We start from the raw sequence: 25,007 nt of genomic DNA on the forward strand, positions 1-25,007 counted from the left end.
TCTAGAACATAGATATAATGGTGATAAAATAAACGGTTCAGATCTGAAATCATGGCACTCGGGCCCAAAGTGAAAAGCATTAAGCATGGCAAAGTCATAGCAACATCAATCTCAAAACATAATGGATACTAGGGATCAGGCCCTAACAAAACTAACTCAATTATATGATGAATCTCATCCAACTCCTCACTGACCCGCGAGCCTACAAAGGAATTACCCACTCCCGGTGGGGAGCATCATGGAATTGGCGATGGAAAAGGGTTGATGATGACGAAGATCGAAAATCCCCCTCTCCGGAGCCCCAAACGGACTCCAGATCTGGCCTCCTGATGAAGAACAAGAGGTGGCAGCGGCTCCATCTCATGACACACAATAATTCTTTCTCGCTGAATTTTTTTTCTCCAAATATGTGATTTTATAGTATCCGGGTTGGAGTCTGCGGGGCCACCAGGTGGGGACAACCCATCTGGGCGCGCCTGGAGGGGGGCGCGCCCTGGTGGGTTGTGGCCACCCAGGTGCCCCCCTCATGTGGTTCTTGGCTCCAGAAATCCTTATTTATTGAATAAAAAATCCTCGTAAAGTTTCGTTCCAATCCGAGAACTTTTATTTCTGCACAAAAACAACACCGTGATAGTTCTGCTGAAAACAGCGTCAATCCGGATTAATTTCATTCAAATCATGCAAATTAGTGTCCAAAGCAAAAGGAAAAGCATTAGGAAAAGTAGATACGACGGAGACGTATCAGTACCTTCGCAAGCTCAATCATAGGTCGGTACCTTCGTGATTGGTGCAACATTTTATAGAAGCTACTGATTTTGTCCTTCACCTCCATTGGTTCCACACAAATCTGGCCATCCGTCTTTTCCACTAAGGTGATGTGATTGATTCTTTTTGGATGAGCAACTTCAGCTTGGAAATAGCGTGTGTTTTGGTTGCCCTCATGAAACCATTGCACTCAAGAGCGATGTTTTAACCAAACTTCCTCTTGCTGAAGCACCTCACACAGATGTGGGACAACTTTTTCCTCTGACGCTCCACAATCAAGGCAATTTTGAAGCTTACAAACTTTTTTCCAATAGGTTGCCAGACCTCAACTTCTTATGTACCTCGCCAAGGGCACTGAATGATGTTGTAGCAAATGTTTCGGACAGTTAAAAATTCCCCAAAAACCAAATTACCCTCGCGACGAATCGAACAACAACCCTCTTGATAGTGAAGAGGGTTGCTAACCACTAGAGCTAATTAGCGCTTGTGTCTAATAGACAACACAAAGACATTAAGAACTAAACAAATGTGCATGATCAAAAACATTTTCTAAAATTTCAAAACACAAAAGCTTTTTTGAAAAAGGAGTGTTTGTTTAAATGCGAACATTTTTCAAATTTGTGGGCGGTATATCAAGCATTTTATGAAGACGCGAATATTTTTTGAAAATCTCAAATATTTTTAAAATCCATGGAATTTTTTTTGAAAACAGGATATTTGTTGAAAACTCTAAACAAAATTTGAAAACAAGAATACTTTTTGGAAACATGAAAAAATTAGAAAGTGGAAGTAATTTTTTGAACTCCGAACAAAATTTACAATGACGGACATTTTTTGAATATGTAAAAAAATTAAAATCACAGACATTTTTTGAATTTCTGTTTTAGAAAACATAAATTTTAAAAAAATTCAATACATTTTGAAGGCACTAACATATTTGATTTGAATATTTTTTGTAAGTGGGAACATTTTCGAAATTCCAGACAATATTTCAAATTTTCAAACATTTTGGAAAAAATGAAATTTAAAGAAAAATAAAAACTAAAATTTTGAAAATAAACAGAAAAATGTAAAAAGTAATGAAAATAATAAAAGAAAACACACAGGAAAAACCTAGTTTAGGAACCTCCTAGAAGGTTCCCAAAACCAGTAAAAACTAGGGTTGGAACTTTTAAGAATGTTCTCAGAACCGAATCGAGTTTAAATGGGCAGGCCCCAACTGATTGGTAGTTTCCTTTTTTTTCCGTGCGAAGGTCGGACATTTTAAAGCCTAATGCGTCACATGGGAACTGCCCGCCTAAAGCCTAAAGGTCGCTTATAAAGACCCCAAAGGATGGCGTCGCCTGCACAACCCTGGTAAATGGGCCAGGCTCAGTGTGTGACGAGAGCGAGCCGTCTGCCTGGGCTAGCCCATTTACCATCGTCCGTTTTTCTCCTTTTTTTTCTTTTTTCTGAAAAGTTCTAACAAATATAATTGGAATACTTCTGAGATGTGAGAACATTTACTTCAATTTTTTAAAACATTCATCGTGCACTCGGAAAATATTCATGCTATGTTAAAAAATTGTTTGCGCAATTTTTAATAAATTTTTGTACCTTCCAAAAAAAATTCTTAACATATCAAATTGGTCACACGTTTAAAAATAGTTTTTAAAAAAATCCGTTCAGGTAATTCGTAAAAAATGTTCGTGAAATGTAAAAATTTATTTGTGCAATTTTTTTAAAAGTCCCATATAATGGTTGTGACATTTATAAAAAATGTTTGAACACATTTTTTACTTTTTTTAAATGATAAAAATGTGTTTGAAAATGTCCAATGCGTATTTTACTAATGTTTAACATGTATTTTTAAAATGTTGTATCTAGAAATTGTTTTATCTACATATGAAAAATGTTCAATTGTATTAAGAGAAGCTAGCATGTATCTTGAAAATGCAAAAGAAAAGAAACAGATAGAACCTTCTCAAAACTAGCCAAAATTGGACGGAAAGTTCAATGAATCCATCCTTGCTTTTCAGAACCGGTGGCTACCACTTATTGAGCCGGCCTACTTTCATTGTCCCTGGAGGTGAGGGCTACTTTTCGCATCGCAATAAGTGATGTATACCATCGGCGGCGAGCGGAGTAGGACCGATCCATGCATCCAGGCGTGACTTGCAGTCAGTGTTGATGTGTGGTACAGTAAATCTGATAACCTAGAGAAGAGATGAGGCATCCCTTTGCACGCGAATGCAAAGGCACACAAATGCATATGGTTTCCCACACCTTTTGTTGGTGTCGGCGCCCGCGGCCTGCCTCATCTCCTTTGACTTAGGGTCATGGATGTGCGATGGATCTCAACCTTTGCCGGCGACAGGGCTATGTTTTTAGGTGTTTTCTTTAGTTTTGTTAGGGTTTATGTCTTGCTCAGGATGCGAGGTGGCTGATACGTCTCCAACGTGTCTATAATTTTTGATTGCTCCATGCTATATTCTCTATTGTTTTGGACAATATTGAGCTTTATTATCCACTTTTATATTATTTTTGGGACTAACCTATTAACCGGAGGCCCAGCCCAGATTTGTTGTTTTATGCCTATTTCAGTGTTTTGAAGAAAAAGAATATCAGAGGGAGTCGAAACGGAATGAAATCAACTGAAGAAGTTATTTTGGAAGGAAACACACCTGATGGACATGGACCCCACGTCAGAAGATACGGGAGCTGCCCACGAGGGTGGGGGGCGCCCACCCCCCTAGGGCGCGCCCCCCTGTCTCGTGGGGCCCTCGTGGCTCCCCTGACGTACCTCCTGCACCCATATATACCTACGTGACCTAAAACTTCCAGAACACACAATAGATCGGGAGTTCCGCCGCCAGAAGGCTCCGTAGCCACCAAAAACCAATCTAGACCCGTTTCGGCACCTTGCCAGAGGGGGCAATCCCTCTCCGGTGGCCATCTTCATCATCCCGGTGCTCTCCATGACGAGGAGGGAGTAGTTCTCCCCCGGGGCTGAGGGTATGTACCAGTAGCTATGTGTTTGATCTCTCTCTCTCTCTCTCGTGTTCTTGAGATGATACGATCTTGATGTATCGCGAGCTTTGCTATTATATTTGGATCCTATGATGTTTCTTCCCCCCTCTTCTCTCTTGTAATGAATTGAGTTTTCCCTTTAAAGTAATCTTATTGGATTGAGTCTTTAAAGATTTGAGAACACTTGATGTATGTCTTGCCGTGGATATCTGTGGTGACAATGGGATACCGCGTGCCACTTGATGTATGTTTTGGTGACCAACTTGCGGGTTCCGCCCATGAACCTATGCATTGGGGTTGGCACACGTTTCGTCGTGATTCTCCGGTAGAACTTTGGGGCACTCTCGAGGTCCTTTGTGTTGGTTGAATAGATGAATCTGAGATTGTGTGATGCATATCGTATAATCATACCCACGGATACTTGAGGTGACATTGGAGTATCTAGGTGACATTAGGGTTTTGGTTGATTTGTGTCTTAAGGTGTTACTCTAGTACGAACTCTAGGGCTGTTTGTGACATCTATAGGAATAGCCCAATGGATTGATTGGAAAGAATAACTTTGAGGTGGTTTCGTACCCTACCATAATCTCTTCGTTTGTTCTCCGCTATTAGTGACTTTAGAGTAACTCTTTGTTGCATGTTGAGGGATAGTTATGTGATCCAATTATGTTAGTATTGTTGAGGGAACTTACACTAGCGAAAGTATGAACCCTAGGCCTTGTTTACCATCATTGCAATACCGTTTACGCTCACTTTTACCATTTGCTACCTTGCTATTTTTATTATTTCAGATTACAAATACCTTTATCTACTATTCATATACCACTTGTATCACCATCTCTTCGCCGAACTAGTGCACATATACAATTTATCATTGTATTGGGTGTGTTGGGGACACAAGAGACTCTTTGTCATTTGGTTGCAGGGTTGCTTGAGAGAGACCATCTTCATCCTACGCCTCCTACGGATTGATAAACCTTAGGTCATCCACTTGAGGGAAATTTGCTACTGTCCTACAAACCTGTGCACTTGCAGGCCCAACAACGTCTACAAGAAGAAGGTTGTGTAGTAGACATCAGTGGCGACGTCTCTTGAAAGATGGAATAAGGTTTTCTATCTAGTCCTTATCCCGGTGGTGCGTCCAGTATCGTTGGAGGGCGTATGCAGGTGTGTCTCCAGTCGTTCTTGTGAGATTCATTATGTGTTTGTCTTCGATGGATTCGATTGGATCCGGTCTTCATTCCGTTCGTCTGTCTACAAGTTGGATCCTTTCGATGTATGCTTCTCTTTGTTGGTGGCGGTTGTTGTTCCGGTGCACTGGTCCTATGAGGCTTTAACACGATGACTTTCTGGTTTTCTACTACAACAAGATTTGTTTGACTTTCGTGAGGGAGGGAAAGACGATGACGCATCTTCGGCTTACTCCACTGCTTATAGTCGCTAGATAGTCTACATGTAAGATGTAAATTTTTTACTTCTAGTGTTTTTGGTACTGCTTTGATAATGGATTGAATTGATTAAAATCCAATAACTTAGCATGCATCCATTCGCAAAATGTGCCTCATCCCTGTCATTTTTATACCGAAAAAGGCTTTCGCCCCGCTTCATATTATAAAGCAAATCGCCCGAGCCAAACATCCAACAAGGTTCACACACACACACACACACGTCTCACAAACATACATGGTAGCAAATAGGGTTAATGCTGAGGGCACAGCTCAACAAACCCTGAAAACAAAGCAACACACTCACACACAGCAACCCGCGCAGCAGGTCTAATCGGGCTCCGACGGAGGGGGCGGTAGCGGTGGCGCCATGCGGAAGGCCATCGAGCAAAGGTCGGCTAGGAGGGTGTTGATGGCGTCCCAGTCCTGGGGGCGGCTAAGCGGCCGCCAGAGCTGCAAGTAACCACACATTTTGAAGATCGCATCAGTCGCACGTCGAAGAGGCACTTTCTGAAAAAACAAGCTTGTTGCGGATGGTCCAAAGCGTCCAGGCGAGGACCCCAACGCACAACCATCTAATATGGTGGTAGCGAGGGGCAGGCGTGGATCTCCGCAAGAAAGTCGGGGAAGTTGGTGTTGCACCAGTGCCCACCGACCGTCTCGCGAAAGCATGACCACAGGAATTGGGCTGTGGAGCAGGAGAAGATGTGGTTAGTATCCTCCACCGTGCCGCACAAGGGACACATCCCATCTCCTGGTCCATTACGCTTGAGGACCTCTACTTTAGAGGGAAGGCGTCCCCGGATCCACTGCCACAGGAAGATCCTGATCTTCAGGGGGAGGCGAATGTCCCAGATCATGCTAAAGGGCTCAGGGGCCGACGAGGGTGCGATGGTCGCGTATAAGGACTTAGTGGAGAAACGGTCGGATGGCTCCAGACGCCAAGAGATGGAGTCAGGGGCACCCTCGACGTCCATCGAAATAAGAGCGATCTCCTGGAGGAGGGAGTCCCAAGAGGCAACCTCAAGGGGGCCGAAGGGGCGCCGGAAAGCGAGACGCCCTAAGTCAATAAGGGCAGTCTCGACAGAGACCCGAGGGTCGACCGCTATGGCGAATAGGTCCGGGAATCGAGTGGCCAGGGGGGAGTCCCCTAACTAGCGGTCGAACCAGAATAGGGTCGAGGACTCAGAGCCAACCGAGATGGACGTGCCGATGCGGAGCACAGGTAATAGCTGAATCACAACCTGCCAGAACTGGGAGCCACCAGAACGCTGACAGAAAGTTAGGGGTTGGCCCCGAAGGTACTTGTTTTGAATGATAGTAAGCCAGAGGCCTCCCTCCCCATTGGCGATACGCCAGAGCCAACGAGTCAGGGGAGCAATGTTCATGCGCCGAGAGGACAAGATCCCCAGATCACCCTGGTCCTTGAGTTTGCAAATGTCGGGCCAACTTACCATATGGTATTTCTGCTTGTCACCCTCGCCTGCCCAGAAAAACCTAGACTGGTACTTGGCGATCTCCTGATGGAGCATCTCATGCAGGCTGTAGAAGTTCATGAGGACCATAGGAGGCTGGCAAGCGAGGAGTTGATGAGGATTACCCGGGCCGCCTTCGAGAGCCACCTCCCCTTCCAGGGCTCGACCCGGTGCTGCATCCGGGTCACTGTCGGGCGGAGGTCAGCCACGGTGAGTCGCGAGTCACTAATGGGTATCCCCAAATAAGTCGTGGGAAAAGTACGCAGGCGGCAGTTTAGCCGATCAGCTATGGCCTGGGCCTCCTCCGGAGGATAGCCAAGGATCATCACTTCGCTCTTATCGAAGTTGATAGTGAGCCCGGACATTTGTTGGAAGCATAGGAGGAGAAAATTTAGGTTGGCTATGTCGGTCGCGGAGCCCTCAACCATTATTATGGTGTCGTCTGCATATTGTAGGAGGGAGACCCCTCCCCCTCCTACCAGGTGAGGGACAATGCCGTGGATATGGCCAGCAGATTTGGCCTTATCCAGCATGACCGCAAGGGCATCGACCACCATGTTAAACAGAAACGGGGAGAATGGGTCGCCCTGGCGAACCCCACAGAGAGTGGGGAAGAAAGGCCCGACCTCACCATTAATGTTAACCGCGGTCCGACCGCAGGAGACGAGTTGCATAACTCTGGTCACCCACCAGTCATCGAAACCCTTGCGGAGCAATACTTCCCGAAGGAAGGGCCAGTGAACCGTATCATAGGATTTATGTAAGTCGAGCTTCAGGAAGACCGCTCGATGGTGTTTGGACCGGACTTCATGAAGGACCTCATGGAACACCAAAACTCCATCCAGAATAAACCGCCCTTGAATGAAGGTAGATTGGTTGGGGTGAGTGATAGTGTTAGCAGTGGCGGAGCTTGAGGCAAATTGTTGGGCGGGCTGATCAGACAAATAGAATTAAGTAGCCTGTGGGCTGATGTTTCAAGGCCTAGGAGTAAATGAATTAGTGTACAAATGTCAAAATGTTGGGCGGGCCACAGCCCATTCGGCCTTGCCGAAGCTCCGCCAGTGAGTGTCAGCTAAGAGGGTCACCCTATTGGCGTACCCTTTGGTCAAGATCCGGAATATCACATTGATCACAGTGATAGGCCGGAACTGGCGGATGTCAGAAGCACCCGGAACTTTGGGGATGAGAGTGATGACCCCATAGTTTAGGTGCCCAAGGTCCATGGTCCCCGAGAAGAATTCGTCGAAGAGGGCCATGACTTCCAGTTTGATAGTCTGCCAGAACGTTTTGAAAAAAGTCACAGGCAGTCCATCCGGTCTCGGGGCCGAGGAGGGGTTCATACCCTTTATGGCCGTGAGGACCTCGTCCTCCGAAAAAGGCGCCACCAAGGCGGCATTTGCCTCATCGTACACTAACTGGTTACTCGACCAAGTGTCGAGGGCCAGTGCGGCCCCACCCCGAAGGGTGGGGGAGAATAGGGCTTTGTAGAAACCGTCTACGTGGGCACGGATGTCCGATGGACAGACAATCTAGGAATCCCCATCCCATAAGCAATGGATGGAGTTCCGTCGTCGCCGCCCATTCGCAATCGCCTGGAAGTAAGCCGTATTGGCCTCTCCACGGAGCACCCATTTCTGAGTACCGCGAAGCCTCCAGTATGCTTCTTCATCCGTGTATATGATCAAGAGCTGATCCTCGAGATCATATCTCAGCATCCACTCATCCGGGGAAATCCCGAAAGTGTCAGCGCAGGTGTCCAGGGCTTGGATGGCGGTCAGGAGGGCGTTCTTGCGTTCGCGGAGGTCCCTGTCATTTTTTCAACACAAGACAATGGTAAAAGTCTACATACACGCACCTACGCTTACTCCTGTATCCTATCTCTGAACATCTCCAAGATACTGAGCCAACATCACATCTCAAGATTGTCACATGCGCCTCGTAGTCGACCGACGAAAAAAAACTAACCATCTCGCATCTCAAGTAATCGCAACAAACATATCAAGAAAAAGATACTCGTAACAAAATTGTGGCAGGCTGTCAGGCTGGGCACCGGCTAATAATTGTGCGTGTCATTTCTACGACTCGGCATGCACCGGCTAATAAACGCAACGTATAGAGAAAGAAAACAAACGGCACCACATGGCGCCGTTTTCTTGGATACTTTGACCATTGGGACATGATCAGGAGTTCAGGGCACATGATCATGATCAGGAGTAGTGCTGCTGCGTGGAAAATACATTTGAGCTATACTGACCTTGCTAGCCACCACTGGCTCTCCATACACATGCTGCCCTTCCGTATTTGGCATTTGGCACCAACCCCAGGTTCATTCCGGCCTTATAAAATGTACCCAAACTTTGCACGTACATTCCACTGCATGCACCCCATAGCGTACGTTTCTACAACTTGCATTTTATTTTTCTTCACGTCTTGGATTTGGTATCGATCGTTCATGGCGTTGTCACTGCCGGCATTCGCGGTGCGTCGAGGCGAGCCGGTGCTGGTGGTGCCATCGGCGCCGACGCCGCGGGAGGTGAAGCCGCTGTCGGACATCGACGACGCGGAGGGCATGCGGTTCTACAGCTCGGGCATCCACCTGTACCGCGGCAACCTGTCCAGGCAGGGGCAGGATCCCGCCAGGGTCGTGCGGGAGGCGCTGGCCAGGGCCGTCGTCCACTAGTACCCGGCTACCCGCTCGATGGCCGTCTGCGCGTGGAGGCCGGGAGGAAGCTCGTCGTGGACTGCGGCGAACAGGGCGCCTTGTTCGCGGAGGCAGACGCCGACCTCACGGCGGACGACTTCAGCGACCTCCAAAGCCCCCCATTCCCTTGCTTCCAGCAGTTCGTCTTGGAGGGCATCTCCAAGGCAGGCGTAGAGCCGGTCATTGACCGCCCCTTGCTCTATTTTCAGGTGCGCACCGTGAATCTGTGATCGTTTTTCTCTAGAAAAAATATGTGATCGTCTAAAGTCTGAACTACTAGCGTCAACGGGCAGTGGCACTGTGTCAGAAGCTATATAAAGTCGTAGCTAGCTACAATTTATTTTCGGTTGTGGCTAGATCCCACTCGACTGAGATTTAACCAAATCTCAATCAAATGACGTAATAGTATATAAAAGAAATGACATGGTATATAAAAGAACAAAAACTGAATAAATTAATTTGTACGAATCTCGATGCGAGATCAAAAAAATATAGCATCGACTGAGACACAACGAAGTCTCGGTCTGTTAATATCGTTACGTGCAGGTGGCGAGGCTCAAGTGTGGAGGCTGCATATTTGGGCATCGTGCCTGCCACTGCATGGTGGACGCGCCGGGCTGCATGCAGTTCGAGAAGGCCATGGGCGAGCTTGCGCGGGACGCCGACGCGCCGACGATGACGCCAGCGTGGGGCAGGGAGGTGTTCATGGTGCGGCAGCACCCGCAGCCGTCGTACTCGCACCTCGAATACCGGGAGCCGGCGGGCGGGCCGGACCGGATGCTGTCAACACGGCCCCAGGCGACATGGTGCGCGTCCCGTTCTTCTTCAGGCGCCGAGAGATTCTTCGGGCTGCGGCAGCGGGCGCCGCCCCACATGCGCGGCGGCTGCTCCCGGTTCGAGCTCATGGTCGCCTGCATCTGGCGCAGCCGCATAGCTGCGCTCGGTTACGCGGCCGACGAGGAGGTGCGCCTGTCTTTCATCATCAACTTTCGGTCTTTCGCGGTCACGCCAGCACCCCTCCCCCAGAAGGCTTCTACGGGCGTTCGCGTACTCGGCCGCGGCGACCACCACCGGGGAGCTCTGCGGCGGGGGGCTCAGGCACGCGCTCGAGCTGGTGAAGAAGGCCAAGGCGGCGGTGACGTACGACTACCTGCTGTCGGTGGCGGACCTGATGGTGCTCACCGGGCGGCCGCTGTTCGCGCTGTCGCAGACGTACATCGTGTCATGGACGTGAGCCACGCTGGGTTCAAGGGCGTGGACTTCGGGTGGGGGAAGTTGTGGGAAAAGGCATTTACATTCGCATTCTGTTCACAGCGTGTAACTTTACTGGCCAAATCTATCCATGATGCGTGTGAGAAAACGAAGAAGAGCCTCGCTAGGTCCCGGTCTAGTCTTGTCCAGTAGTAGGTGACGTTGTTGCTAGATTCACTTTACCCCTCTGGCTGTGGAATTAATTCCTGCGATTATCTCTCTAGTTTATGTTGTTGGAAGTAATTTAAGCATCACAAAATTAAAATATCCTGTTATTGAAATTGTTCTCAACGAATGTTCTTTAAATAGTTTTAAATAGAACCAAACTTTATCCAGTAAAAAAAATAGAACCTAACTTTGTTAAACTGGTATCTGAACTTTGCCATGACAAATAGAAGAACTTTTGGAAAACTCTGGCATAGCTCGCAATTTTTGAAAAAGAGGTAGAGAAATGTTTTAACCTTATTTTTGAAACTTTGTCGCCAAAACTCAAAGAACTTTTCATTTTTATTGGTTGTTTCAAAAGTCCTTCTGATTTTTTTGGCAAAGTTCAGGCACATCCTTCATAAAGTCCGACAGAGCCTTCATAAAAATTGCACGCGCGTGAATTTTTTAGTGAAGTTGTGGGTTAACATGTAATAATCCCACAGTAACTAGTGGCATTATCCTGCAAAAAGAAGTAACTAGCGACATTAATTATCCACGCCATATATAATTATGAGGCCGGCCTGCCACTAAAGGGAAAAGTGCACAGAGAATGCACAGAACCTAGCTAGAGAAACGAATCTACTAGCCCGTGGCTGGTGCATGGCTAACATAACGTTGAGCCTAATTGATTGGACAACATGCATGATGGCAGGCTCGGATTCGCGTTGCATACGGAACGCGAACGTAAAAACCCGCAATGGGGAGGCGAAGGGCCGGTCCCCGGCATTGCCAATTACTTCTTGGGGTCGAAGAACGGCAATGGGAAGGAGGGCACCGTGGTGCCCATCTGCCTGCCCAAGGACGACATGGAAAAGTTCCAGCTCGAGCTGGCAGGCCTAACCGCCGAGCTCTAACGGTTATTGGGGTCAAGTACATTTTTTAAAATGTTATAAATGTTCACATAATTAAAAAAATGCGTACCATTCAACAAAATATACATTACATTTCAAAAAATGTTCGCGTGTTTCAAAAAAATGTTTGTGACATATAATAAAAATTATACAATGTAAAACATACAAAAGATGTTCAAAGTGTGACCAGTGAGTCAGGAGAGGTGTTCGGCTATTTCGCAAAAAAGAAAAAGGAGAGGTGTTCGGTTACACAAGCCTGAAGTTGTAACTGAAAAGGCAAGTCTGAACTGAGGAATGAAACCCTGAATTCTCCTCCACTCTCCTCTCGTTTTCTCTTCTGCTTCTTCCTCAGGTCAGGCGACTGGAGCAAGACCTCACGTCGGCTATCATATACCAGCAACGGGGGAGGTTACACCGCGGCGTAGCAGCATTGCGTAAGCACCCAGTGTGCGTTGCCGCTGCTTACCAGCACGCTGTGGTGTTCCATGAGGTATCCTGCCATCATGGAAATGCGGCCATGCTTTGGTACCTTCCTCGGGCAAATCTGGACTTTGAGTTCGCGCGGCATTCCTTTTCCTTTGCAGAATCCCTCCGTGCTGAGACCGCTCCCTCGATCCCGTGAGAGAGCAGTGGTGGCGCTGCAAATTACACTGTACATGTTCAGTATGCAGAAGAGCTTCCCGGTTGATACTGAGCAGTTTCTGAGGTTTCCTTTTGCTGCCTCTGAAACACACTGCAAGCATGGCTTGTCTGCTCAGGCAATTGCATCTGTGCCGTACTGAGAACCTCGGTGACATGATCCTCACTGTGTTGCAAAATTGTCGCTTCGAGATCTGTGACGATACACTCCGAGTCTCCAATGCTGCAGGCCAGCTTTGGACAGACGGACTTCCATCTCAAAAGAACTGTAGTCTACACCAGCAGCCGTGTCAATACCACCTAGGAGTATGATCCAACACCTAGTCAATATCTCAATACATTTAGTACAAAGTCAGTGCCTTGTTCGGTTCTTGTGATTGGTCGGCCGCTAGCTCCTTGAAAGCACCAATCGAAGGTAACACTGAACCTGGTATCTGACTGTAAAAGCCAAGCCAGGTTCAGTGTTACCAATCGAAGATAACGTGATTGGCAGTTCTCAAACAATGCAGTGCATCATCAAATGTGCATTGCCTGACATCACCTGTCGCCGGAACACATTCCCATCTGCAGGCTGGAATTAATGCGGTTGCCGCATGCATCATCTTGGACGATAACCATCACCTGGCCCTTCCTAGTTTTTATCGAAGATAACGCTCCCAGATGATTCCTTCTACAGATGGAATGATTCTGTACCTGGGGAGAGACTGGTGTATCATCTGCCTCGAGTCTTCAGATGCAATCACACAACCAATATATACTTAAAAAAGGAAGAGAGGACACTAGATTTATAAGTATATCGGAAGATTATTGGTTGGTTAATTGGCGTGTCTTGTTGCAAACGAATTCTAGCATCTCATAGTATCAACATGTAAAAATTTGCTTAGTAAAAGCTGATAGAAGAGAACGACATACCTAGGAAAAATCGGGTTGACTGTAAAAACTATGTCGGGTTGGCTGTTAAAACAATGTCGCGTGCTGTAAAAACAATGTGTTACATGTTGCCAGGAAGCTAGTACCTTGTCTGTCTTTGTCTTCTTGAAGAAGCACCGGCTCCCCTATCCTTGGTCTCGATCTTGGAATGCCCCCACTCAGAAAGTACCGAGAACGTTTCTTTGTGTTTTGTTGCCTGGAGCGGCACACACTCCCCGCTCCTTCCAGAAGAATATGGCAGCAAATTCACCTGAAAGAAATATGGTCCGCAAACAAATTGTTGTAGCGGTTATTGGTAGCTGGCCTTGTCTGCTTGTTCATCTCCATCGTTTTCGCTGTCACATTCTTATTCAGGAGGGAATGACATATATTTCATAAAGATAACAGGAAAGGATGTCTTTAGGAAATAGCTCCAAGCAAGAAAGTACAAGTAGAGCCAACATAGCACATGAGGCAGCAAAGTTGTGTTCATCGTATGATTAATACAGTAACAAAGTAAAGACGAATGAAGATACCATGCCTCGATGCATTTACTAGTGGATGATTGGATGGAAGTGTGAAGCAAATATATAGGGGAGACGGCATTTCTATTTTGACATCCCGAAGTCCCAAGACTGAAACCTTATTCGTGTCACACAGATATAAGTTCTTAAGTATGTACGTTAAAGATATAAATAGCACCTCCATAGCAAAAATATGTCTTTAATTATACAGGGACAAACACAAGGGGCAGCAACATAGGTACAATATACAAAGCCTCTACTTGCACTGTGGTCTTCATCCACTTCCGCTCACAGACAGAAATTAAACTGCTACTTCATCCTTCAAACAATTCGCTAATTTTGGTTTTCCACTCCGATTCAAATTCCCTCGCATTTTGTTCTGCAGACTGTCTCTGACTTGCCAAGTGTCCATGGTACGCTCGACTAACAAACTCAAGGATCTTTACACGAAGCTCATCTCGAAGAGTTGGACTAGGTACCTTCAAGCAAATCTGGCTACTGCAAGCTTCATTGAAAGACGAAGCAAAACTCTGCAAGGGAGTCATTGGCGGAGCCGTGTACCAGAAGTTGAGCAAGTTTATCCTTGCCTTTTTAGTGGGAGGCATGCTTTTTGCAACCTCCAAGGTGGACGTAACAGGTCCCCATGATGCAGATAGGTAACTCTTTATGTACCCCTTGATCAAGGATCGGCGTTTCTCAAACCACTTGACTTTTACAGTCAGCTGTACGTCTGATTGCTTGACTTCTTGAAGTATGAAATGTATGTTGTTCATCAAGAATATGAACTGGAGTCCTTTAGAAGCAGCACATTGCTTTGAATGTTTATCAATTACTGATTCTAGATCAGTAATGAGCCCAGACACTAGATCACTTGTCAAACTCATTCCCTCAACTTTCAACAGACTGTCAGTGTAATCATGAGATAGAATCCTATCAAGTGAACCTTTATGCTTCACTAGGAGCATGATGTATCTCATGAGGTACCCACATATCGGCAGGATATCTCCATCCTGCACTACTTTTGGTGAGTTGTATGTATGAATTAAGCCTTTAAGTTCTTTAAGTATTCCCCTTACAGAGTCCTCCAGTTCTTGAAGAACATCTCTGATGGATTTTGTAGAGAAGACTTTCCTGAGAGTGGGGGCAGCATTTATGAGTGCTGTGTGCATGTTCAGTACACAGAATAGCTTCTCTGGTGACTTCCGCACCTCATGGTCAGATACAATTGAAGCAACAGTGAACAGACGCTTAATAGGTTTTTTCACTGCTTCTGAAAGGTCATCATGTGTAAATCCGTTGCGTGCACGATGATTCTGCATGAGGAGCTGCATCTGCAATGTCTTGAGAACACTGACAATATACTCCAACACTGCAGGCCAGCTCTTGATGGATTTCCAATGTTCCTCCCCTAAATGTTGGGGATCTACTCCAATGAGTGAGTCAAAGCCACCAATTAACTGGCACCCAGTGAAGATATCACAGTATTTGATGTTGAATGCCTGGTACAAGTCCCTTGAGTGCTCAGCTAAAATTTGCTGCTTTACTAGCTCCTTAAAAGTGTCAAATGACTTGAGACCAATTATAGTGTTGAACCTACAATCATGGTATATATAGGTTGAATTCATCACTAAGGAAGGGTCATCAAGATGCTCCGTGTCAAAGGTGTCGGCGGTGCTTCGAGAGTTGAAGAAAGAAGAGGATTTCGTGGTGTTACTATTACTGCCTGAGAAGTGGCAACCTACCAAAGAAGGCATGCCAATTTTCCTATCTGTGTGCTGATGCCTGTAAATAAACGAGAGGCTAAGATAAATGTTGATGAACAGATCATAGAAGCTAGCAAGATTGTCATGTCAGGGTAACAATAAATTTTATGTTTTATTAGGGAACTGTAATAAAATCGTTTACTCTGGCAGGAAAAAAAAAGTACAGTCAATCATGTTCCCTTAAAACCGAGAAAAGGGGATATGCTGGAAAAAAATGCCACGTGATAAAACAATGGACTTCAAATGAATGCTTGTGTCTCCTTTTATGTATTAAAAAAACTTATCATTTTGTGATTGATTACTGGAACTGCACTTAGTTTTTTTTTCTATTAATAGGCAGGATATATGCCGGCAAGGGAAATTTATAAAAGCTTGAAGTGGTACCAAAAGGGAAGGAGGTGAGTTTGTTTTGTCGATTTTCATAGATGCCTAACAGTTCAACTGTGTTCTAACCTCCCACCTAGCAGTATCATCTACCACGGTGTTTTGACCTGGCTTGGTCTTCTGCATTGCACGTCAGGCCTTCACCAAAATGAGCAGGAGGGGCTTCGACACGACGACTATTTTGGTGCCTTGGTTCATCTGGAAGGACTGTAACAACAGGGTTTTCAACAATGAGCCCATGTTGGTAGAGCAGCTCATCGACAGAGACAAGGATGAATACAAGCTCTGGTACATGGTGGGAGCAAAGGGTCTGTTGCGAGTTTTGGCTTAGCCTTGTACAGTTTTTATTTTATTTCGGTACAGTTTCTGTTTCTTTAGTCGTATCGTTCCTTTGAGTGCTTGGCCATTCTTGGTTGTTCCGACTCGTTTACTATCTTAATGCATTGACATGCAGTTCCTCTTCATGGTCTAAAATATAAACCCCAAAAGAACATGCAAGGTTGATTAAGGATTTGTTCAGTACCTGCTGGCAACGAGAACTCCCTCATGAAGATACAGAATATTGCACAAACAGTCGGCTTGTTTTTCCAAAGCATCTGCTGTCTTGCTCTTCCAGCCATGTTTTCTATATCAAAACCCAGAGGTCACATGAAATACATTAGAAAGTTGGGGCGATATAATACTGCGCCAGGCTGCTACCAGCACCCAGGAAACATATGTAAGTAGTAATATACCTTCTTTTGACACCCATAACGAGTGTAGTAACCTTCTGGTCTTTGACTGCCTCCCCAAGTCCAGCGATCACATCATCTTTGTCAATTATGAGTATCTCTGCTTGGACCTAGAAGAAATGCGCAATATCAGTGCCCTGCTCTTTCCTTAAAAAAAATGCATTGTATATGAAAGAACACAGCCACGGACTAATCATTTCAGTTTCAGCATTCACCTTACACATTTGCAAGCACTCCTTTAAGTTCTTCTCAATCACGTTTTTCTCACTTATCCTGTGCGCGCTAACATGATCTTCTGTCAACTTGCTTGCTGCAACTGAAGCTCCCAATACAGCTGAAACAAACAGCTACAAAATGTTAAGAGGTGAAAAATATCTGTAAATTTTCTCCAAGCAGCATGACAACTTGTGATTCATTAGAATCAAGGGGTTACATAACATCAGACAAACTAGAAGCAGACAAAAAAGAGAATTCTTACTTGGGGTAGTTGGCCTGTGGATGTGGACAAGAACTAACAACATATGTGGTGGGATGAAGTGCAAAGCCCATCGGAGAGTAAGCCGACACTGCGTAACATCATCCCCCACTGCCAGGTGTACCTTCTCACTTGCAGGTCGAGGTACAGTTGCCAGATCCATGAGCGCTGCTGTCCTTTATTTCCTTTAGTGCATTAATTAACAACATGCATGCACATGTTAGCTCCACCTGTACTTAGAATCCCCAGATGGTCTGTGTTCTGTGGTTTATTGTCTGCACAGATGCGCAATGCCCTCTGTTAATGGTAGATTATTGTTTTAAAGATGGAGTTAAGTTTCTCTTAGGTCGCTAGGAAACAAAGAATAACTCCAAACCACAATGGGCTTATCTGGACAGCATATTCTGATTTTGAAGGAATGATTCTATGAAGGAGTGTAGGGCAAGTTTCTGTCAGCTTCAAGGAAATTTCCGAATCTGAATGGGACAATAAGGAGAGGTAAAACCAAAGTTCTGATGCTCAACGCATCATATCTGTCTAGTTCTGTACGTCGGGTACAATGATCATCCTTGTTAACACAGACAGAACGGCGTATTCACACACACTTTTAGTTGCCACTAGCTCCATTCCAAAATGGATGATGCTTTAGATGTGCAGTCAAACTTCTCTATCTTTGAAAAGTAATAATTAGTAACACAATTTTAGTTGGTTATGTTGAAATTGTACTCATTAGGTTTGTCGTGCATAGGTTTCATAATATTTCCCGACTCCTTTACACACCGTATTCATATAAAACTAACAGTAAAAAATTTGAATTAAAACCACGACAAGTAATTTGGAATGGAGGGAGTAGTTTGGAACGGAAAAAGTACAATTAAGTACAAATTTGATTTATATGGCAACCAGATACCCCTAATTCTTTCCCACAAAACAAAAAGATACCCCTGATTCTTTCCCCGTGATTCCCCTATTTCACTCCCCCAATGGAGTTGAATCACACCTTATGGTCCTGAAATGGACAAATATTTTGGTGAAGGCCCACATTACAAAAACGTCTCATGTCAAGTAAAGAATGGCAACTCCTACTATATGGCACACGATAATGAGGAAACAAGGATTTCAGTACAACTTGTAGTATGCCAGCAATTTATGTACAACATACACATTATTTCAATTTCAACCATTTATATGTATGGTGTTGATGTTTACTATCGGAAACAACTACACAATTTACAGGGAGCACTAATCCATTTATCCTGTTCATATGGCAGCATTTACATTGCAGTAACTAGTTAGTGTCTCACAAAACCTGTGGTATGCTCTCTCTTGAAACACTTGCATTAACACTTGATCTTCACCTTTCTGGGATTATACCTTCCGAGAGTCATACATCTTAGAGATTAACTGAAATGCCAAAGCAAAGCAAAGCAACTTCATGGGTAAGTGAAGTGACAGATGGAGACTCCATATGCTGGCAGGCAATGCAGTCAAATTAGGTTTTTAAACTATGACCACAAGAGCTTCTACTCCATAAGTTCCAGCGGATTTAGCTTGCGGTACATAAGTAGGCCATGCCTTCGAATGATCAACCGCATTTGCATTGGCCAGTAGATAGTGATTGCTTCTTCACAAAGCTTTGGAGTTCCCAAGAATCTCATCAAGACATTCCAATTCTATTTGTAGGTATGCTTTCAGGTGTACGTAGAGTGCTAGCTTCATGTATGAAATCCAGATATTGGCTCCATAACGACACACAAACTATCGGCAGAAACCTAGCAGAGGTGAGCAGAAGATGAACTATGAGGAACACCATGGTCCAGAATCCAAATCCTAAAAATAAAAATTGATGATGGTGATAAACCATGAACCAAGGTATGAAATACTTAAGTAACATTTTAACCAATTGCATTGCCAAATGGAACCAAAAAAATGACAAATTCAAATTTCCCCCTCAATGCAACTATTATCATACTATTCTGCTACCAATGTAATGGAAGCTAGAGATGGGATGTAGTTGAATGAAAAATGGAACCAAGAGGGACTTCTGCAGAAGCAGTGACTTTTCTTAGTTTTTGGTCATCAAACTAACACAGCAGCTATCGAAGACCAAAGACGGGGATAAACTGGGGCATACTATAATTGGTGCTACCTAGCTTTTGTTGAAGGCACAACACTGCGATGCCAAAAGTTACTAGCTCTTGTTATTGCCTGAGTCTTACCAGTTAAGTAATTTCATCAGCGACTTGCTGTCAATATGTACTAATCTGTTGCAAGACAATAAATCCTCACGGAGGTAAAACAACAATCCTACCAGCTAGTGGACCCTAATTACAAGCAAACTACCCCAAGACAGTAATCCTAGTCGGCAACTAAATTAGTGCAAAATAAAAGAATAGAATAACAAAGATGTGCACTAGACAGTAAAGATTCGAAGTAAACACAGGACGATACGCTAGTGTGTGGAACACTAAATATATTTATTTTTTACAGTGGCCACCACTTAAAGCTCCTAACCATAAAGATATCAAGGGTTATCAGAGTGATCCTCAAGGACCTCTGATTAGTTAACTCTAGCATATAGAATAAATATGTTCATGACTAGTTTAAAGACTAAAATCATAAAACACTGCAAAAAGATCAAGCAATACATCATTGTATTGTAAGAGAACATACCGTTCAACAAACTAACACAAGCCATACAATTAGTATACTGTGATTTGGGAGATAAAGGCAATCTTCTCCCACTCTGGACCTTGCCTCTCAAGTAACCCTTCAGTCAACCTCGAGTCACACCCAACCAAATGAAGAAATTCCAGGGATGGCGGGATACTGCTCGGCAATGACTGAAACCCTTGGCAGTGTGATATACTCAGTTTATTAAGAGATGTCATTCTCTTCATCTCAGAAGGTAGGGACACTGCTGTGACCATTGGACACCTCTCAATGATCAAACTTTTCAGGAAAATGGAGCTTTCCAAGGTAGCCAAGGAGGAAAGGTTCAGGCAATTCTCAAAGCACAAGTGTTGAAGTGTTGTAAAATACCTTGAACCAACTGGCAAGACAAATGATTTGATATTCTTGCAGTCAATTATCTCTAAGGAAGCGAGAACAGTTAAGTGTTGCAAACACAAATTAAGCCTTGCATCATCCATGTCGCACTGCCATAACCGTAGTTTTCTTAGTGATGTTAGTAACTTAAATTTTTCGGCAGCCACTGATCCCCAACAACCCCTAATGTTTAGAACCTCGGTAGCTTCAAGGTGTTGCTGATGTAATAAGAACCCTTCACTCAGAATACTCGTGGAAGAAATTTCCAACATGAATTTGCTTGATCTAGATGAACAATGAGGGGACAACTTGAGATGTGAAACTTTACTTCGTTCTACCGTCACTCTTTTTATTGTATAAGGAAGCAAGGGCACTTCATCCAACTTTGGACAGTTTGAAATCTTCAACTTTTGCAGGGAAGGGAGAAATGAGTTACCAGTTTCTCCTGTCCAGCGAACTAAATTCGGCATGTCATCAAATTCAAGATCCTTTAGAGATTGAAATGCCATCAAGCCACCATAGAACGAAGGGCCAATTTCAGCAACAGAATTCATTTCCTTCAGGTGCAACACCCTCAGAGATGGAAGCTGCCCCAGAGGAGGAAGCCACTCCCACCTTCTGCAATTAGCTAGATACAGGCATTTCAGGTGGGACAACGTTTTCAGCTGCAACCACCTCGGCGATGATGCCCCTTTGTACCTTGCAATGTGAAGTTCTTCCAGATTGGGATGAGGTTGTAAGCAGTTCAATACTTCAGCATCTATGTTGGGACCAAAATCTAAATTGGCAACACTCCATTCAAATTTTAAAATGTTCACATGTTGCTTATTTGCCAATTGAGCTTCGCAAGCTTCCTCTTTGCATTGAACATTTTCCAGATTCTTGATGCTAAGAAGCCCATGAAGATCCCTCATATCCTTCAATTCTTCTAAGGTTCGCCCCTTTTCCTTTTTAACATGGAACTCAACAGAACCTTGAAGGTTAACCAGACTACCAATACCTCTTATTGTTGAGATGTATTTTGACTCGATGCCAAGATGTCGCAAGCTGGTCAACTGGTGCATACCCTCAGGAAATCCATCAAGCTGGCACTTCTTTGGAATATCAAAAGTCTGAAGATGCAGTAATCTGCTCACAGATTCAGGTATGGTCTTGATAGTATCAGGAAGTGCTATGTAGCGTAGATGAGTTAGTACGTCAATTGCTTCAGGTAACTTGGATATATCACATCCGGTAAAATCTAACGTGCGCACATTCTTTATCTCAGCGAGAAAACCATCTGGGATAGGACTCGGGGGCATCAAAGGATCTCTAAACACAATCAGTGTCCTTAATCTCTTCAGATAGTTTTGATTTTTTATCTTTCCTAAACAGTTACTTGAAACTGACAAGTGTCTGATGGTTGGCAGTATGTTTTTGGACATGTCACCTTCGACCCTCCCACAATCACCATCAGAAACCATTTGTGCCAAGTCATGAATCAAGTCATGCATGAGATAGAGCCTTTTGTTTCCTTGCTTGACAGTCTGAAAGAATGACCTCAACAAAAGTTGTTTGAAATACTCTTTACCACAATCCTCCATGCTTCTGCCATTTTTCATCTGAATGAAACCCTGTGATATCCACATCCTAACAAGTTTCTTTGGCTCAAACTTCCAGTTCTTCGGAAATATACTGCAATATGCAAAGCAACACTGCAAGTGTGGTGGCAGATGGTAATAGCTTGACAAAAGTGTGGCGACAATGTCACCATGAATATCTGTCTCCAAGATACTGTTCCAATCCCTTGCCCTTCGAGTACCACTAAGCGTCCCGCCAATAACTTTAGCTGCGAGAGGAGATCCTCTTAGCTTCAAAGCAATCTTTCTCCCAATCTCCTTCAACTGAGAATATCCAGAACTCTCCTCACAAACCAACGCGTGCTTCTTGAGCAACAACCAATGCTCTTCGGCACCCAATCCAACCAACATCATTGGGATCCTTACACCTAGCATGTCAGCCACCATCTTCGTGCGTGTAGTCACGACTATTCTGCTACCTTGCTGACCATTCTGCAGAGGTGATAGTAAAGCTTTCCCCTGGTCTACGTTCTGCCAAAGCTCACTCCCGTTGTCATTCCAAACATCATCAAGGATGAGCAAGAACCTCTTCCCTGCAACGGCAGAAACCAGCGACTCCTGCAGATAATTAAAATTGAGTACACCACGATAGTCCTTCCCCTCTTTGGCCAGCTGCAATATCTCCCTAGTAAGCTCCATCACATGCATACAGCTTGAGACGCACACCCACATCCGGAGATCGAAGTGAGCCTGGATGCTCACATCATTGAAGGCCATCTGCGCCAGCGTCGTCTTGCCGATGCCGCCATCGCCAACAATGGCAACAACCGGGACACCCTGGTTCCCGAGTTGAGCAGGGCCATTGCATCCGACTAACCTTTCCAGCAGATCAGCGAGCTCGCGGCCGCGGCCAAAGAAGGTGCTGTCGACTGGGAGGGCGGAGCTAAAGTTACCAAGCCGCGGAGGGGTAGCCGATTCGTTGCCAAGCCACGAAGAGGCGGGCGCGTCCAGCTTCAGGCCGCGGTGGGCCATCTCTGTGTAGGCCGCGGAGGCGTCGGTGAGATTCTTGAGGACGGAGGGGAGCCGATTGAGGGGCTCGTCGGAGCGGAACAGGCGGCGGCAGATGGAGAGGGAGAAGTCGAGGATGCGGCGGAGCTTATGGCGTGGGGCGGCGAGGGAGTCGGCGAGGCGGCCGTAGTGGATGTCGTCGAGGAGGTCGTCGGCGTCGTGGGCCGCGTCCCTGAGGCGGTGGAGCCAGGCGACGAGAGCGGGGTCGGAGGGGCGGCGCCGGGCGCGCTCGACGTCGGCGGCGTTCACCTGGAGGCGGAGGAGCTCGCCGGAGAGGCGCGCGAGGTCGGCGGGCGCGTCCCCGGATCCTCCCGGGAGGTACCGCGCGAGGTCGTCGGCGAAGGACCTGGCCCGGTCGCCCAGGCACTGCAGCAGCGGCGACACCAGCCATCTCGCCGCCGCGCCGGCCGCGGACGGTGGAGCCATGTCGGGGGTCGGGGAGGCTGTGCTTGCCGGTGGTCCCGAAGGTGGGAGTGGCGCGGTGGGAGGGGCGGAGGCACCGCCGCGTCCATGGTGAAGTAGGGGTCCGGGGGGGAACGGCGAGGCCGCGCGGCCTTGGAAACTTCGAAAAAATCGAAACTTGGACGAAGTTTCGCTGCTTCTCGTCTCCTCCTTTCTCGTTCGTCACGATAGGGACAAGAGGTTCGCATCGGGAATTTCGTTGGGCCGGTCTCTTCCGGCCAATTTACCTTGAGGAAAGTATCTTTTCCCCCTTAAATCCTGTCTGATGGACCGATTTCCCCCCAAATCTAAAACCGGATCAATCAGCCCCTAAACTCTTCAAAACCGAATCAATTCTCCCCTATGGTGGTTTTGCACCAGATTTAGGTGGTTTTGACTAGTCTCCTTGCTGACTGGACAGTGCTGACTTGGCAGATTTCAGGTGTTTTCATCGATTGGGGGAGCCGGTCGACCAATCAGCCCCCAATTCAGGTGATTTCGGTCCCTGTGCATCGACCAACCTCCCTGTGCCTGGACGACGACGCCCAACCTTGCCGCGACGGCGTCAAGCACGCCGGCGGCGTCAGCCCACGCTGCCATGGCGTCCGCCCACGCCGCAATGGCGTCCGCCATGCCGCCGGCCTCCACACCGCCCTATGGTGAGTCAACCGCCCCCCTTTCTTTCCCGTCGAAGTCATCTACTGCATGATCTTAGTTTAGGACAAATCAGAGCTACGCTTAGAAGTCATCTACTGCACCCAATTTTGCTGCCATGGCAGGCAGATCGTGGAGGTGTAGGGTAGATCATAGGAAGATTGTTTTTATGGGTAGGTCCTGAGCTATGTAATAAGGTAAAGATTGTTTTTTTGGGCAGGTCTTGTCGATGAGGCAGCAGATGAAGAAGAAATAAGTTATGTGTCACTACATTATTTTGGCAAATTTGAGACAGTGGATGGATTGCTTGTATACAACGGAGGTCTGATGATTACTTTTCCGTTCGATAGGAAAAGCCTAAAGTTTGAGCTTTTGTTGTCTTATGCTCAGGACATGTATCATGTACAAAGAGGACATTGTAGGGGGGATTATAGTTACAAGATGCACTGGCTTGTTCCAGGGAAAAAACTGAGTGAGGGTTTGCAATTTATTTTTGATGATTCAAGTGTGGAGAAGATGGGGAATGCAACACCTATTGGGTCATGTGCAGAGATCTATGTGGAGGAAGTGCAGTTGTGTGAACAAGCAGTAAAGCAGTTGCAAAACAGAGTAGATGATGTGCATGTGGTAGATGATGTGCCTGTGGTAGTTTCAGAAACATATTCCAAGCATAAAGGTAGCAGATTTGCATTGGTAAATGTGGATGCTGTGGAGACAGACATGGTCGATGAGATGTTTTTATCAAATGTAGCAGCTTTTGTTGGGTAACGTAGTAATTTCAAAAAAATTCCTACGCACACGCAAGATCATGGTGATGCATAGCAACGAGAGGTGAGAGTGTTGTCTACGTACCCTCGTAGACCGAAGCGGAAGCGTTGACGCAACGTAGAGGAAGTAGTCGTAAGTCTTCCCGGTTCAACCGATCCAAGCACCGTTACTCCGGCACCTCCGAGTTCTTGGCACACGTTCAGCTCGATGACGCTCCCCGGGCTCCGATCCAACAAAGCTTCGGGGAAGAGTTCCGTCAGCACGACGGCGTGGTGATGATCTTGATGTTCAACCGTCGCAGGGCTTCGCCTAAGCACCGCTACAATATGACCGAGGTGTA

The 25,007-nt window shown here is 45.9% G+C and overlaps 3 protein-coding genes and 1 pseudogene across 5 annotated transcripts; 1 reads left to right on the forward strand and 3 right to left on the reverse strand.

The window, feature by feature from the left end:
• Positions 1–6,373: 6,373 nt before the first annotated feature.
• On the reverse strand, positions 6,374–7,227 carry LOC147981106 (uncharacterized). Its single transcript, XM_087515866.1, has 3 exons — positions 6,820–7,227; positions 6,674–6,739; positions 6,374–6,463 (listed from the first exon to the last, which is right to left on the reverse strand). Exons 1-3 carry the CDS (start codon positions 7,225–7,227, stop codon positions 6,374–6,376), a joined length of 564 nt encoding a protein of 187 aa, XP_087371992.1.
• A 1,919-nt stretch (positions 7,228–9,146) lies between these two features.
• On the forward strand, positions 9,147–11,707 carry LOC125547122 (benzyl alcohol O-benzoyltransferase-like; annotated as a pseudogene).
• A 2,095-nt stretch (positions 11,708–13,802) lies between these two features.
• LOC125526837 (exocyst complex component EXO70A3-like) lies at positions 13,803–17,292 on the reverse strand. The gene is made up of 5 exons (XM_048709796.2): positions 17,133–17,292; positions 16,870–16,988; positions 16,658–16,764; positions 16,447–16,548; positions 13,803–15,558 (listed from the first exon to the last, which is right to left on the reverse strand). Exons 1-5 carry the CDS (start codon positions 17,290–17,292, stop codon positions 14,091–14,093), a joined length of 1,956 nt encoding a protein of 651 aa, XP_048565753.2. The 3' UTR covers positions 13,803–14,090.
• A 1,177-nt stretch (positions 17,293–18,469) lies between these two features.
• Positions 18,470–23,557, reverse strand: LOC125526836 (putative disease resistance protein RGA3). 3 transcript variants are annotated; one of them, XM_087513798.1, is made up of 2 exons: positions 19,803–23,557; positions 18,470–18,533 (listed from the first exon to the last, which is right to left on the reverse strand). In XM_087513798.1, exon 1 carries the CDS (start codon positions 23,228–23,230, stop codon positions 19,832–19,834), a length of 3,399 nt encoding a protein of 1,132 aa, XP_087369924.1. In that variant the 5' UTR covers positions 23,231–23,557; the 3' UTR covers positions 18,470–18,533; positions 19,803–19,831. The 3 variants fall into 3 exon arrangements, with proteins under 3 accessions (XP_087369924.1, XP_087369923.1, XP_087369922.1); XM_087513797.1 differs by having other exon boundaries at positions 18,470–18,959; positions 19,803–23,555; XM_087513796.1 differs by having other exon boundaries at positions 18,470–18,901; positions 19,803–23,552.
• Between the last annotated feature and the right edge of the window lie 1,450 nt (positions 23,558–25,007).

This window comes from Triticum urartu, chromosome 3A, assembly GCF_056163025.1.
Source record: "Triticum urartu cultivar PI428250 chromosome 3A, HENAU_Tu73, whole genome shotgun sequence".
Lineage (NCBI taxonomy): Eukaryota > Viridiplantae > Streptophyta > Magnoliopsida > Poales > Poaceae > Triticum > Triticum urartu.

Excerpts from the sequence above, each read along its gene's own strand:
- LOC147981106 (XM_087515866.1), bottom strand. The coding sequence starts at position 7,227 with ATGCTGGATAAGGCCAAATCTGCTGGCCATATCCACGGCATTGTCCCT. Across the intron at positions 6,740-6,819 it reads GGCTCTCGAAGGCGGCCCGG|GAGATCGCCAAGTACCAGTC; the intron begins GTAATCCTCATC and ends ATGCTCCATCAG. Across the intron at positions 6,464-6,673 it reads ACAAGCAGAAATACCATATG|GTTGTGATTCAGCTATTACC; the intron begins GTAAGTTGGCCC and ends CAGTTCTGGCAG.
- LOC125526837 (XM_048709796.2), bottom strand. The coding sequence starts at position 17,292 with ATGGATCTGGCAACTGTACCTCGACCTGCAAGTGAGAAGGTACACCTG. Across the intron at positions 16,765-16,869 it reads AGTGCTTGCAAATGTGTAAG|GTCCAAGCAGAGATACTCAT; the intron begins GTGAATGCTGAA and ends CATTTCTTCTAG. Across the intron at positions 15,559-16,446 it reads GGAGTTCTCGTTGCCAGCAG|GCATCAGCACACAGATAGGA; the intron begins GTACTGAACAAA and ends GTTTATTTACAG.
- LOC125526836 (XM_087513798.1), bottom strand. The coding sequence starts at position 23,230 with ATGGCTCCACCGTCCGCGGCCGGCGCGGCGGCGAGATGGCTGGTGTCG.